At 43.2% G+C, this 14,464-nt stretch overlaps 1 protein-coding gene across 5 annotated transcripts in view; it reads right to left on the bottom strand.

Annotated features, from left to right (window-relative positions):
* The window catches only part of ARVCF (ARVCF delta catenin family member), a 219,760-nt gene that overhangs the window by 71,180 nt on the left and 134,116 nt on the right, over positions 1-14,464 (bottom strand). For all 5 annotated transcript variants that reach the window (XM_088532301.1, XM_088532305.1, XM_088532300.1 and 2 more), the window contains 2 exons: positions 10,100-10,258; positions 1,365-1,972 (listed from right to left, as the gene is read on the bottom strand). In XM_088532301.1, the coding sequence (XP_088388427.1) occupies positions 1,365-1,972; positions 10,100-10,258 (767 nt within the window). The remainder of the gene's footprint in view (positions 1-1,364; positions 1,973-10,099; positions 10,259-14,464) is intronic.

Genomic DNA, 14,464 nt, shown 5'->3' with positions numbered 1-14,464 from the left:
AATACTGATGAGAAGTCTTTTCACCGTACTGGTAAAGACTACATAAAAACCCAGTGGCAAATGGTTTGCAAATTCACTCTCAATAGCTCTGGAAACTACTCTAAACTACAAGTGAAATAATAGGAATTAAATCCATATCAAAACATAAGTCACAAGGATATGACTTCATGGAGGTATATGCCAAAAGTTAGCAGGCTGTACAGCCAACAATTAAAGTATATGAATTCTTCAGGTTTGTACTCAGAAGATTACTTTCAGCTGAGTAATAAGACTGCTCTCAGGCTTGCTTTTGTTTCCCCCAAAGCAAGAGCCAATAGCTGCACTAATGCCAGAAAATATGGCATAAAGCAGAACATCTCTTGGGAAGACGAGTGAAGCTCAAGTAATTTGTGCCTGACCTCTTTACTTATGTTAAGTGCTACTCAGATGCTCTTGATCTCCTCTTTACACAGACTGACAGGGCAAAATAATGACCCAGTCTTTCAAAATGCTCAAGCACGTCAGTGAGGTTTGCAGCAACCCTGCCACGCAGCTTAGGGCATGCGACGAGCACGGGCCCAGAAGCTGAGTGTCAAGCACCCCACAGTGCAGCCTTTTTTTTTTTTTTTTTTTTTATATAAAGTGTCCCCTCACCGCTACAAGCATCAGCTCAAATCGGCTGTTCAAATCTTTGTTTGACAGATGCACCATAACCTGGCCTGTCAGAAGGATCACAACCTACAACTTTCTTCACCTTGCTAGCACGGGATGGGACTGAGGAGAACACATTGCAGTTGCACCTCTCTCTATCAAGAAATGTAATCTAGCCTTTGTATAGGACTTCATGTCTTCCAAGACACTATACCACCCAGAAACACAGTAGTAGAGTTACATAGACACATAACACTTCTACACTTTGCAAGGGCACTCTCCACAACTATTTATTGACTAACAAAGTAATGAACTCTAGCTTATTCATAGTAAGCAAAATGATTTCCCCTCTTACCGAAAAAAAACTCTTCCTCAAGAAGGCCTACCTTTATTTTGTGCTCCTGTGTTAGGACATTTTGGTTTTGCCTCTTCAATGTTGAGAAACGCTGATCATTCCTCTAGCCAAGATAACAACTGCATTGCAATCACAAACCAGTTTACTGCTTGTTTTGTCATTTTTGCAAGGCCTTTCCTCCTCCACCCTTCTATTTTCCTGCTCTTGAGATTTCAATATGTTTATCTCTTTACAGAGACTATGCTGACCACAACCACTGCTACGTTTTTTTTCTGCCAAGTAATTCCTGAACTTACCAGGCCATTGCAAGTTCAAAACTATGTAGCCAACTAAAAAAACATAGCTGCAAACAGCATAGCAAGAAACAAACGTGCTTTACCTTCCTTTGTGCGGTCTTCCTCTCTCGGGCACTCCTGCAGACGTCCTCCGGTTCACCGTGGAGTAGTCTGGATCTAGTTCATATCCTTCATCATCTACTCCAAGGCTGCGGTTATCATCTTCCAGCCCGTAGGGCTCCGGCTGAAAGCGTTCTGGCTGAGAGCGGTTCAAGTCAACGTTGCTGCCCACGGGTACCTGGGGCTGGGCAATAGGACCGTAGTTATCCCTTCTGCTTGGCAAGGTGAAGCTGCCGTCCTCCGGCCGGTAACTGTTTCCTGGCACATAGGCGTAGCGAGGACGGTAGTTGACGCCGCGGGACAAGCTGCCGTAGTTATCGGAGAGATCTCCGTAACCATCGTGACCGATGTACGGGCGATACTGGCCTTCGTGGCTGTCGGGGTAGGAGTCGTTGTAGCTGTTGTAAGACCTGGTTAACGTGGATGATGCCTGGGGGGTGATGTAGCGCTCGCCATTCTTCATGAACCTTCTGTCTATGGAATCGGTGTAGCTGCCCATGGGAGAGGAGCCATCCATGGCGGGCAGGCCGTCGGGCCCGAGCGGGACCTGACGCACTGTTCTAGTGGTGACAGTTTTGACCATTTTGGTAACCTGTGGCAGAGTACCAAACAAGGATGTTAGTTTTTCACTTGCTGCATGATATAATGATAGATAAGGGGAGCTATAATGCTAAAGTGTGGAGAAGGCACCACAAAGCATGCTCCAGTGACAAGCCTGTTGAACAGAAGCACTGATTTACTCATCTTATGATCTCACATATATTGGGAAAGTATTTCTCTAGAGAGTGTAAAGGACATATCATTGGTTCAGTTAACAGGAGTTATGGGTACTTGGGGGCGCTTACTACCAAGTCAAAAGCACTGCAACCGCATGACGTGTTTGGAAACAGTTCAAAGTCATTGCACCAGCTCAAACTTCCCCAAAATGCTTTCAAGAGGCAACTTCTGCTACAGCAGACTTTATTATGTTGATTTGCAACATGCATATCAAGAGAAATGATAACTGTTGCATATATTCCTGGCATGCTTAGGGACTCTTTTGACCTGGAGCCTCCAATTTAAATATATAGATTGGTACTATACTAGCCAAGCTGCTGCTAAAACAAAATAGAGCACATCTTTTGAGGCAGCTCCAGACATGTCCTCCAGCCATTTTGACATAGAAACTACAAATAGAAAAATTTCCCCCAAACAACACTTCTTTTCCTAGAGACATCTGTGAGCAAATGGTACTTCAGCCTAATGAAGTAATGAAATCCCGTAACACTGAAAACAGCACAAATGGCTCTCCACCAACAGCGTAATTAGGCAGCATCATAACGCTGAACAAAATAGAGCCAGGTAGCAACATGCCCTTCATACCTAATTTGGGCCAGAGCTGAAAGAATTAGCCTCAGGACTCCAGTAGGGATTGCCTTTATCAACTAAATCCTAGGGAAGATGCTAGCTTTCTATCCCTACAAACTTTTTATTTTTTAGCAAGGAACCCCAAACCAGAAGCAAACATCTATTCCAGGACACAGAACCCAACAGTGGATTTTGCTTATTACCTGCACACACTACTTTGGCTTTCCTTTCTGCACCAGCATGACTGCTGCCACAGCATTTATAGAAATCAGAGGGCATTCCGAGACAGAAAAGATTGAAGGCTTAAAAAGTACTGTAAACAACTTAGGGGAGCTCTTAATAATAGGGACATACACGAGCTAAACAGCTCAAATACTCTCCAGCTGAAGCATGAAACCAAAGCCTCCTCAAAGTCATTTTTCAGAAAAAGTAACGTTTCTCAGAATTATGTGAGGGACTTTGCAAAGCAGTGACAAAACTGAATACAAACCATTTGGTCTTCACATTCTTGAGTTTTGGAACGAGTCTCAGGAATAACAGGAAATACAGCGCTTCAAGAGTTTGACAAATCGGAATTTGAGTCTTTTGCACAGTAAGGGACAGAAAAGCAGCTTTTTGGATGCCAAGAAGAGTGCTTATGTAACCTCACACAGCCTTTTTTCCAGCATTAATCAACAGAAATTAGTATCTTAAACCTAACTCCAAGTCTCCCTTTTCAAGGCATATGCTGCCATGCATATATTATATATACACCACGTTTAATTTTTCATAGAATTCATGTCTGGATCAGACACGACAGCTAATACGCACCACGCACGGCCGCAGCACCAGCACGAAAGCAGCAAAAGCTTCGCCCTGCAAGAGGACGGGGCTCCGCAGGGAGGGCGGCCGCGCCGCGCGGCTCCACCAACCCTCCTGGGGCCCTTGGGAACAGCTTGGGCTCCCTCGCTCGTTCGGAGAGTCGCCGTTATCCCCAGGGAGGACAGGGTAAGGGACAGTGCAGCAATGCTACAGCAGGGACGAGTGTCTGCAGACCTACCGCACGCGTACGCGCCAAGGCGGCAACGCAGAATGGCGGTTTCTCGACAACTTGTTATTTATTACTTGTCAGTTGGATTTAATGGCACTTAAGGGATTTTTTTTTCAAACATGCTCTGGTACTCCAAAGTATTTACAGAGAGATTACCACCAACATGGAATATAGGACACTAATTTGCATTTTTTTCCCCCCCCAATAAGTCATATTTCCCTGTTTTCAAGACTTGCATGGACAACTTCTCAATGGCTCCGTCGGTTTAAGAAAAAACAAAAAAACAAAAAAACAAAAAAACGAAAAAAACCACACACACACAAAAAAACAACACACACACACACCCCCCCTACAAGTACCCCCAGCTTAGGGTCAGCCCAAGCTTTACAAGGTTGGCACAGCCTTACTGTTACCTTTTGCAGCTTGCTGTGCCATTAGTGTATGGAAAGCATCAGGACAATCAAAAATCTCTTTTCCAAGGCCTAAGGGAAACATTTCACTCAAGTGTTAAAGAACATATTTCTCATACCACAAAGCAGTTCAATAATGTTAAAGGTGTTATCCAAGCTAAGCTTGAGGGAGTATTTGTACCTATGCCTCATTTGTGGCGGGTGGGCACTGAGGTAGAAGATACATTCCGTGATAAATAGCTTTTGCTGACTACAGGACAATAAAAGGCAGCTTTTTGGAAACAATTAGCTAGCATACAGAGAAAGGCCCATTTATTTCGTTTCCAAGAAAGAAAACAAAAACCCCTTCATTTCAGGAAAGTCCGCTCAAGGGAGTGTTTCATTTATATTTCTTAGGAGAACTCGGGCAGCCTTGAGCAGTTGACAGCACAGTAATCTTCTCTTCTAAGATTTTTGTGGTTTCCTTAACACTGATGCATTAGCCAGAGAGAAGGAAGCCATCCCAGACGGGAGCTGCAGCGGGAGACGCTTCATCCTCCCAACGCGCCCATCTCCACAAAGATCCACTCACATGAACCCTACAAAAACGCTTAGCGATTTAAGAATACAAGGTATTCTGAGAGAGCACAGCATGACTTGATCTAACCTCTAAAGAAAATCCACCTAAGTTTTTTTAGGCTGATTACAAATCAAACAGTTCAATTGTTTTGATGCCATCACCTCATCATTTACCACATAAAAGTTTCAGATTACTTCTCTATGAAGAGGCTCTCTGATTATTCCTGAAACATAGTTGCAATTCTTTATCAGTAGACTTTGGTTTCAATCACAGTAAATAAAGTTCCAATAACACCAACTTTTTAAAACTCTCTGGAGCCAAAAACTCACAAGAAGCACCTGCTTTCCAAAGTTAAAAGCTCCTAATAGCTATGCCAAGTCAACTACTTTTAATTTTTCTTTTTCCTCTTTTTCAACCAGGAATACAGCTACAGCTCATGCTTACTGACCTTACTGCTGTTTCCCTTGCCCATGGTTGTAATCATGTTGCTTGTTAAATAGCTCCTATACAACCCCTATGATAATGTATTCATGCGTTCCATCTCTGGAAATGGATTTACTAACCTAACCCAAAGGAAACCATCACACATTTCAAACAAGTCTGTATTTTTCTATCTCCTCCTTTCATTTGCCTTCAAATGATAGAAGAAAAAGATGAAAAAATCCGAAGACCAAGACGAGGCTGGCTGCACGTCCGTGCAGAGGGCGCATGGGAACCCTCAAAGGGCACAGCGCTCGCACGAGTGCAGGAAAGACAGTCCTGAGGTTGCAGCTCAAGTGGGCTGTCGTAGTCAAATGAAGTCATCTTAACCACTACTCATAATTCCTCATGTTGTTATCGAGGGTTTGTGTGTGGTTGGTTTTGCTTTGCTTTTTCTAAATAGATTAAGCACTTTATAGAAGCTGACGGGGCTAGAAATTTTGTCGAAACCATGTCATAAACCAGAAACAGATGAGAAGCAACGCGCGAGGATAAAAGCATTTTGACATTTTTGAGAGCTTATTTTTGAACCATGGACTGTAAAAATTAATCAGCCCAAACAGGCTGAAGCGATTACCTTTCTATTAAATGCTGCGTAAGAACTCGCCCCATCGGTTTTCAAAACAACAGCTCAGATTTCTCCTCTTTGATTTTAAGCCTCACGTTTCACATTTTTAAAGGGTTCCTGACTTCACCTGAAACCCATTCCTGCCCTGTTTCCCAACTCCCCTGGAATCTTCTGCAAGGCTCCTGCCAGCAGCCCCTCCGCGCGCAGGGTGGGAGGCCCAGGCCCCTTCCCACCGCTGCCCCAGGGAACGGCGTCGACGCCGCTGCTGAGCGTCGCAGCACAGGGCACCTGGGGAAACTGGACATGAAACTGCCTGGTACGCGGGCAGGTTTCACAGCTTCTTATCACAAAACACTCCTGAGAACAAACACAATTCAAATCTCTGAAAAAAATTCACATTTCAAAGACGATATAGAAGTGCCCAAGGAAAGAAAAAAGGGAACACAAACACACACAGATCCAGTTTATTTTAGTGATTTCTCTTCAGCCACCATTAAAAACAGGATCCCTTTAAGCCACTGTAATGGTTCCAGCCCTCAGACTAAAGTGGTAGTTTTCTCTCCAGGGCGTCTTTGACTGCTTTAGCATGCTAGATATTTGGCTTCTGGAGGGACTGCAAAGTTCAGATGAAGTATTTGATCTGATACGTCTTCTGTGCAGTGAATTTACACGGGGATTTAGCCAGCATAGTACTAAATGAATAACAGTTCAGGGAAAAATTACTCAATTCTATCCTATTTTGATAATAAAGGTTTATGCCCTTTAAAGTTTGTCAAATTTCACTATACCTCCCTCCTGCTTCACTGCGAGGGGCATCCTCAAAGAAGGGAGAGGAAAGCAGAGCAGAGGTGCTGATGCTTCTGAATTAAGGCTGTTTACTTAATTCACTACTGAAAGGAATGACCTCTATATATCACATCTTGAAACAATGGGCACACAAAAGAAAGAAACAGCATGATACAGGAGCACTCTCATTTAGGGCCTCTGCTGTGTTTTGGTTCCAGAGCAGGAATTTCAAACGCATCACCCTCCAGCAATCTAGGGTCATAAAATTTAGTAAAAGTAACAAACAAGTTGATTTTGTGAAATTAAAAATACATTCTAAATGGCAATAGGATGACTCAGCCCCACAGTTCACCCTGCAAAGAAACGGAACCTTTGGAAGCCTCATCTGGTTTCTGTGGTTCTTTAGGAACCACAACCAGAGTTATTTGCTTTGTTAGAGGGAGCATCTTGTGCTGCCACTTCCCATGTAAAAAAAAAAAACACATGGTTGGAGATGGTGGCTACTGCTCTCCAGAGGAGCTTCCTAGAATACTTTTTCCCCCTCTGTAGCTAAGTATTTCCCCAAAGAACTGAAGACCAAACACAGCAACTTGCAGCATGAGAACCTTTGTCAGTATGTCATCCTAACTACCTTCAGCTAACTGACTGCTCAAGGACACAAAAGCTCAGAGAATAAATCTGGCCCCAGTGGTTTTGCTGGGGAGAAGACAATAAAACTGGGTTGGAGAGAAAGCAGGACACAGCAAGAACTAGGCTGTAAGCTTGTAACTGGCTTAGGAAAAGTAATATATGATGCCAGGAGTGAGAAAGAGTTTAAGAGCTAGAAAGGGGCAGGAGTAAAAACAAGTGTCAAGTGACCCTTAATTTGAAGGGCAGGAGGGTTAAATTGTGCAGGGTTGTGGTGGTGGAAAGACCACACTAACTCTGAAGGTGCACCTAAATACACACCTTTCTACACACATAATGCATATATTTAAACACACAGCATCTCTACCTCAGTTTTAATTACCCTTATTAAGTAACAGATTAGATACTATCCAAAAATAGATGCAAGAACTCTGGTCACAGACACAAGTTTTTTCATACTAAAAGCAAGGCCAGAGCCACGTTCTTTTTCCAAGGGGGAACAGGCAGAGGAGCAGTTCCAGGACTCCGGGGAGATCCTGCTGGTGAGAGCATCACCCAGGAACAGATTAAATTTAGGCCATCCCAAGGCCATTTGGTGAAATGTCCCACCTCAACAGGAGCTTCTCCTACAGCCCCAGCTCAGCAGGGAGGAGAGCACTCAGAGCCCTGCACATCCAGGGCGAATGGATTTGCATCTTGCACCCTGGGGAAACTCTGCTTCACTGCCCTCACCAAACAGCAAAGACAGAACTTTGCCTCCTCACAAAGGTACTAACAAATTTACTTTTATTTGTGAGCTACTTGCATACAACAGCATGACTTACAAAAACACCATGTTGCTATCCCTTGGAAGTGAGGACAAGGTGATGCCAATCAACTCCAGGACACTGCAATTAATGCTATGAAATTGAAGTGGCAACAGCTTTCAATTTCACACTTTCTAACAAAACAAGATAAAGACCAAGGTGTTTAAGAAACTCCCCCCAAACAAAGCCTGACCTCAGGTTCATATTTATGAGCTGTTAATCCATGCCATATTATCACAGCAAGGAAAAGAGAAAACAAAACCATGCAAGCAGCGGCAGCAACCTCCCTGCAGTCACAGTGCTCTTCTGAGGGAGTCGGGACTACGCAAGTCCCATCTGTGTTTTGACATATCAGTATCACTTTCCAGTAACAACTGGATATTTTTAAGAGCTAGTCTGTTAGGCAATGAGCTGTTAAGAAACATCTCCAAATAGCACATAAACTGAAGTCAGTGCAGTTACTCTAGATTTATGTTGTTTCAAATAAGACAACTATGTACCATTCTTAAAACACTTTAGTGCTCGAAATGAACTTAATGTAACACAGTGAAGTACTGCTTGGAGCATTAGCTCTAAGAGATGCTGTTTTCTAATTTTCTTCCCCTAAATGCAGGTACAACGCTTGCTTTTGAGCTGCCACTGTTCTTTCCTGCAGGAAAATGGGAAAATAGCAGGTACACCATATAGGAGAAAATTGCACCTTTTTAGGCTATGACAAACATGCAGCCTATCAGTGGCACAACTACTTCAGACAAAATCTTTCATTCCATGTTGGCCCATTATCTAGGGACCACAGCATGGCCTTTACTCTATTTTTACAGTCATAGTTATCATTTTATTGCCCTGCATAGCTGTGCTTACAGCCTCCTAAAACTATGTACTGCTATTAGAACATATAAAAAGGTGTCCATCACCACTGTAATGTTATCACTTCCTTCCTGTAAACAACAGTTGTTACTGCTGCTTGAAAGAAAATAGTATTTGTTTCAAATAACCTATTTCATCTGTAACTTAATTGAAAAGCTAATTTTTTTTCCTTTTTGTTTTGTTTTTAAAACTTACATCTTCTTCCAACAAGGAAAAAGAATACGCCAGATAAATTTACCTTTTTAACTAAACCAGACAAACATTAAGCCATATACTCAGTTAACGGCAATCTGTGCAGGCCCATTGATCTCAGGAAGCCAATGCTCACTGACTCCAACTTGAGGATTTGCTGTCCTGAGCGGTATCGTAGACAACTGCAATCCTGAAACACCAGTAAAAATAAACGCTTGCTTATGTGGTGACCTCTACTCAACCCTTCCTAATAAAGCAAGCAGCTGGACAGTCTTTTTTCAATCACTCCTGTTAAGTTTTTTAAAAATGGAACCGCCCTTCATGTTTCACATCACCTGATGAAAATGTCTGCTCAACTCCCGAGATCCAAGCATCAAGGCATATTTTTATTCTAATGGTAGCCAGAAACATCTTAGGCAGCTACCAACATACAGCACCTGCCCAGCAGAGTCTGCAAAATCATCTTACCCAAGAGCTGCGGGGAGAAAAAACTACTCACAAGACTGACGCAGAATTTAGAGTGCTATGTTATTTCAATAAGATATTTCATGTTCTGAAGGACAAGAGCATAATCCCATATTGTTATTAATGATCACAACTAATTCGAAGGCATCATTCCAAACACATTCCCCTTAGCTGCAAGTCATTTACTCCAGGGCCCACCATCTCATCTCATCCTCCTATCACCGTATCTCACTCGCAAGGCAACGCCGAGAACTGCGTCAGTAAAACAGAGCGAGCCTTAGAGGAAGGAACAGGCTAGGCAGGAATTCTGGTGGCTTTGTTTCTTTAAAGCGGGATAATTTCTGCTGTCCAGTTCACAGCACTGCTCCATAGAAGCTGAATCAGCACAGCTGACAGGGAGCAAGCTGCACAGAGCAAAAGCTCAAAAAGCCCTTACCTCAGCTTTGCTGGCAACGAGGATGTGCACAAAAACAGAGGCTCAACAGCATCACGTTCATTCCTCTGTAGCACTCCCTGCTCTATTCTGTGGCTAGCTGATATTTTGCCCTTTCTGGTTATATTTCTCATCCTACCACCTCTCACCTTGGTTTCAGTTCTTCTTGTGGTTCCATCTTCAGAAGTGACAATGGACACGTGGGAGGTGGGAGTGCCTGGGTCTTCCTCCACAGTAACCGTCTCTTCCACCATTTCTTGAGGTTCTTGCATCATTGCTATCGACGTCTGGTTGCTGGGGCTTTGTTCCTAAAGGAGCAGAAACAAAGGTATCTATCACTTCTACCACCATGGCTTAACTCTTCTATTGATTTCAGCTTTTAAAAAATAATGTTTTACCCAACAACTTTTAAATAAATAAGCAGAAAAAAAACAAATTTACTGTCCCCAAAAAGCATGCTGAGGTTATGCTGCTCTGACTGGACTTAGAAATCATGTGAAGGTGCTATGAAGGACTTGGCATTTATAGGCAACCTACAAGAGGGTGCTACTTGATTTTTAAACCTGCTTTAAATTTTCTCTTGAATGCCCAGGGTAGGAGGAATGGAATTTCTGCTCACAGAAACATTCATTTGGTTCCACAGTGAACAGGAGCAGTTAAACACCATTAAAAGTTTATTCCATTTGATAAAACACACTCAGTTGCAGACTACAGAAGGCTGTAAAGGATCAAGACCTTCTATTAAAGCAGCACCTGTTTCCCGCTGTCCAAAGCGATGATCATTTTGAGAGTGTGGATAGCCGGAGATGAACAGCTGAATTATGAGGAACGCCACCACCCTGACATCCTCCCTTCAGCAAGTCTAAGATCTACCTGGTGACAAGCCCATTCAACAGTTGTCACAGATGCACAACAAAGAAATGCTGAACAGAATGAAACTAGATCAAAGGCTGGTTCTTGCAGGGAAACTGCCCAAAAAGAACCATTCTGCCTCTCGCACGTATGAATGCCTGAACCCTCCTTTCCTTCGTGCAATTGTCTGTCTCGGCGCCGAAGTCGGGAAGTTCCCCTTCGTTCGACCAACGCGTTTCAGAAGCTTCACAGCAAGTGCCCAAAAAAGCACTGACTTGCATACTGAGAAATAAGGCTTTTCCCAACATTATAAGCCCTCAACTATGTAAAATGAAATGACAGATTATTCATTTCATTATACGCCTTGAAGGCTGTGGGCTACATGCAAGCACAGCATCCACCTACACAGACCTCAAAGCCAAAGCAAGGCTTCTATTGGCACGTCTTGTCAAACAGAGCCATAAAGAATATCCTTTATTAAGGAGCACGCACACACACTTTTATTTTTATTTTTCATTAAACAGAAGGGCCCTAAACTGCAAAGTTAACACAATTCTCCTGAAGAAAACTGTTGACAAATTTAGTACATGATTTCATTTCACAGGAGAAAAAAAAAAAAGGATAAAGACAAAACTGCTGCTATGCAGGTTTAAATCTAATTATATCCAGGCCTAAACACCCTGTATTTGTGAGCATCCTCACCACTAACTTAGTTTTGTATGTTGTTTTGTAACACTTAGTTTGGAAAAACTGTTTCATCTCGATAATGGATTCTGGATTGCAGTCTTGGCACAGCTCTTTTGCAAGCCCTGAAGGACAGGGCTCTTCCAAATGACTTTGTGCTGCTGAGCAGGAGCAGGGTATTGAGGTCTCATTAGTCTCTGTAGAGAAACATGTATTTCATTTAATCCTTTTGTGATCCGTAACTTACTTTGAAGCAAGCCGAGATGCCCTTGTTCAGATTCCTTTACTTTCCGCTGTATTCCGACATTCTGGAATTTGGACTTTAGCTGGGAAGCCACTTTCATCCTCACACAAGTGCTAATACTAACCAAGGCCATGTCAATAAGCCTCAGGCAATCGTCCCAGTCAGAAGGCAACACGGGCAACCTTCAAAGGTGGCACGTCCCGCACTGCCAGCGGTGCTCTGAGCCGCCACTGCTCCACTTTCCATTGAAATCACACAGTAACTCAGGCTACAGGAATAACCAACCAGTATTAGGCTTTTGAATCCTAAAGAAAATCCCTCCTTTCAGTCTGCAGCGTTTAATCGTTACGGCCAAAAACTTATGACACACAACACATCCTCTGTGAGAGGGTTCAGAAGTCAGAGTGCATCTGCTGACCACAACCTCAAGAGGAAAATAAGCTCCTGTGACAAATACATGAATCCCTTCGCATTTTTCTTGAAGGGACCATATTCCAATGGCAATTCCCTTTTCCTCACCCCGCAGGAAAGCTTCCCCCTTAGGTGGATGACACTTTTGTAACACGGCAGTTCAGCAAAGATCCAGAATTTGCCTTTATCTTCCCGCAATCCAGGTCTCACCAGCCACAAAGGGGGTTATGTGAGCACAGACTTTCCCCTTACACCTCACCCCCGTAATCCTTCTCGTCATTGCCATGGCATCCACAGCCAAAAGTGCCTCACGGGGGGATTTTGTTATTCCTCACAACCCCCACATCACGTTCACCACTAGCTGCACCCTGAGGTGATTAGAGCAGTTTCCAGCTCTACCTCACTTTGTGATAACAAACCCGGGGACGTGGAAGGTGGAAAGGGATATTCTACTCTTTGCATTTTTGCAATATTTTTTTCAGTTTATAAAAAAAATAAAGTCTCTCTTTGTATTCAGGCTGCCTGTAGGCAAAGCAAAATCTTAAAGCTTGGCACTTGAATATAAGCAAACTGAATAACAGAGCATATTGACTTTAAATGAGCACCAGAGCTTGTTTTTATCCTGTGGCTGCTTCTAAAAATGAAGATTCGGGGAGATATGGTGCAGATCTGCATTCCTGAAGGAGAAAACTAGTGGTAGCAAGAGACCATCCTGAGCATCAGAAAGCATAAAAGCTTGCCAAACTGAAGGCAAATATTCCAATGCAGACACAACTAAGCAGACTACATATTCATGTATTCTCCTTCTCAGTGTGCAAACTAGAGGGAACACAGCAGGCAGAGAGGCCTGAATATCATTCAACTTACTCTTCACTGCACTGGCTTAAGGTGGTTGTTTCATCTCCAAAGCCAGTACTTTCTGTACACCACTCACCTGTAGTTCTCACAAGTCCACAATAATACAGAAAAGAAGGAAAAACTGTTATCTGTTTTGCTTTAGCTTCCATCATTAGAGATTTTAGATCATCACAAATTGCAGAAACTGGGACACGTTATCCCTTTCAACCACTTTCCCCTGCACTCAGCTTCTAAGGCAGTATCTAGGATGCTTCAGGATACCTTTTTTTTTTGGCGAAATAACATCTCAGAGGTGTCGAACACTCACCAGTTAAGCCCAATTATTCAAAATAAAACACAAGCAAGCAGAAAGAGTGGGAATACTATTCCCTCAGTGAGGAATCCTACTGGTATTTCCCTACCCACTGGACAAGAGGGGGCTCCAGTCTAGGACAAGGCACAATTCTTCACACATCCTTCCTTCCATGACAGCCAGGAGGCCGTGGTCAGACTGCGACAGGAGAGGACTCCCAAACGTAAGAGGGATCTGCCATTCCATGGCAATCACAGGTGTCAGCTGAGCACCTGGGAAGACCAGGTCCAAGTGCTGTCCTCCTTTCCAGGTGTCCTCAGCAGCAGATGGTTGTGTCAGCTTCTTCATCCTGCAGAAGTGCTCCCTCCTCTTCAGACAGACACAACCACCACAGCAGCAGAGTGGTGGTAGGATCCACCTTGCAGCAGGTCAACACTTTGCAAGATGACACCCCACAAAAGCCTGGCTGAGCCCTACCCGTAAGATCCTCTTCAAAACAGACCATCTTTGGTTCCTTTCAGGAACACAGTCCTACCTAAGGTGTAAGGAAAGATTCCAAACTCATTATTGCAAGGGGTATCAATAGCCGAGGTTTTTCTCCTGCTTTGTTTGCTTAGTATTAAACGATTCCTGTCCCTGATTGTCTATGCTTAAATTTCCAGTATGTTTAAAAAAACCACACATGCTATTTAACAAGCAAAACAACAAAATCAATTTATCACTAGCCTGTAAAAGTTAAGTGCAGATGAAACAGCTAAAGGCCTTGTAAAATAAGCAAGAACCATAAAATAATAGTAATTTTTGTTTTGTTAAAAAACAGAATGATTTACCATTTAGGATACATATCTCCCAGGGCTAATTTTACATTAGAATACTACAGCTTCTATAATCACCCGCATTTCAATTTCCAGAGTTATATTTCCATCAAAACAGCTATTTCGTATCTTTTTTTAATAAACCAGTAACCTCCCCCAGGAGGATCAGACATCCTACTCTCAAGCAGTAAACAAAGTTCTTTATTCTTTGCCTAGGAAACAATTTTAAACTGCCTGCAAATAATACAAAATCACAGGAGATGACTCCTTGCACTAAAACACCCCCTCCTCGGGACCGCTGCAAGGACGCGCGGCGGCTCCGCGCTCAGCACGCGGCTCCGCCGGCTGCCGAGGTCGC

The sequence above is a fragment of the Tinamus guttatus genome, unplaced genomic scaffold, assembly GCF_059628265.1.
Source record: "Tinamus guttatus ecotype Peru unplaced genomic scaffold, ASM5962826v1 Tinamus_guttatus_pri_ptg000459l, whole genome shotgun sequence".
Taxonomy (NCBI): Eukaryota; Metazoa; Chordata; class Aves; order Tinamiformes; family Tinamidae; genus Tinamus; species Tinamus guttatus.
This window is presented reverse-complemented; position numbering and strand designations above follow the sequence as displayed.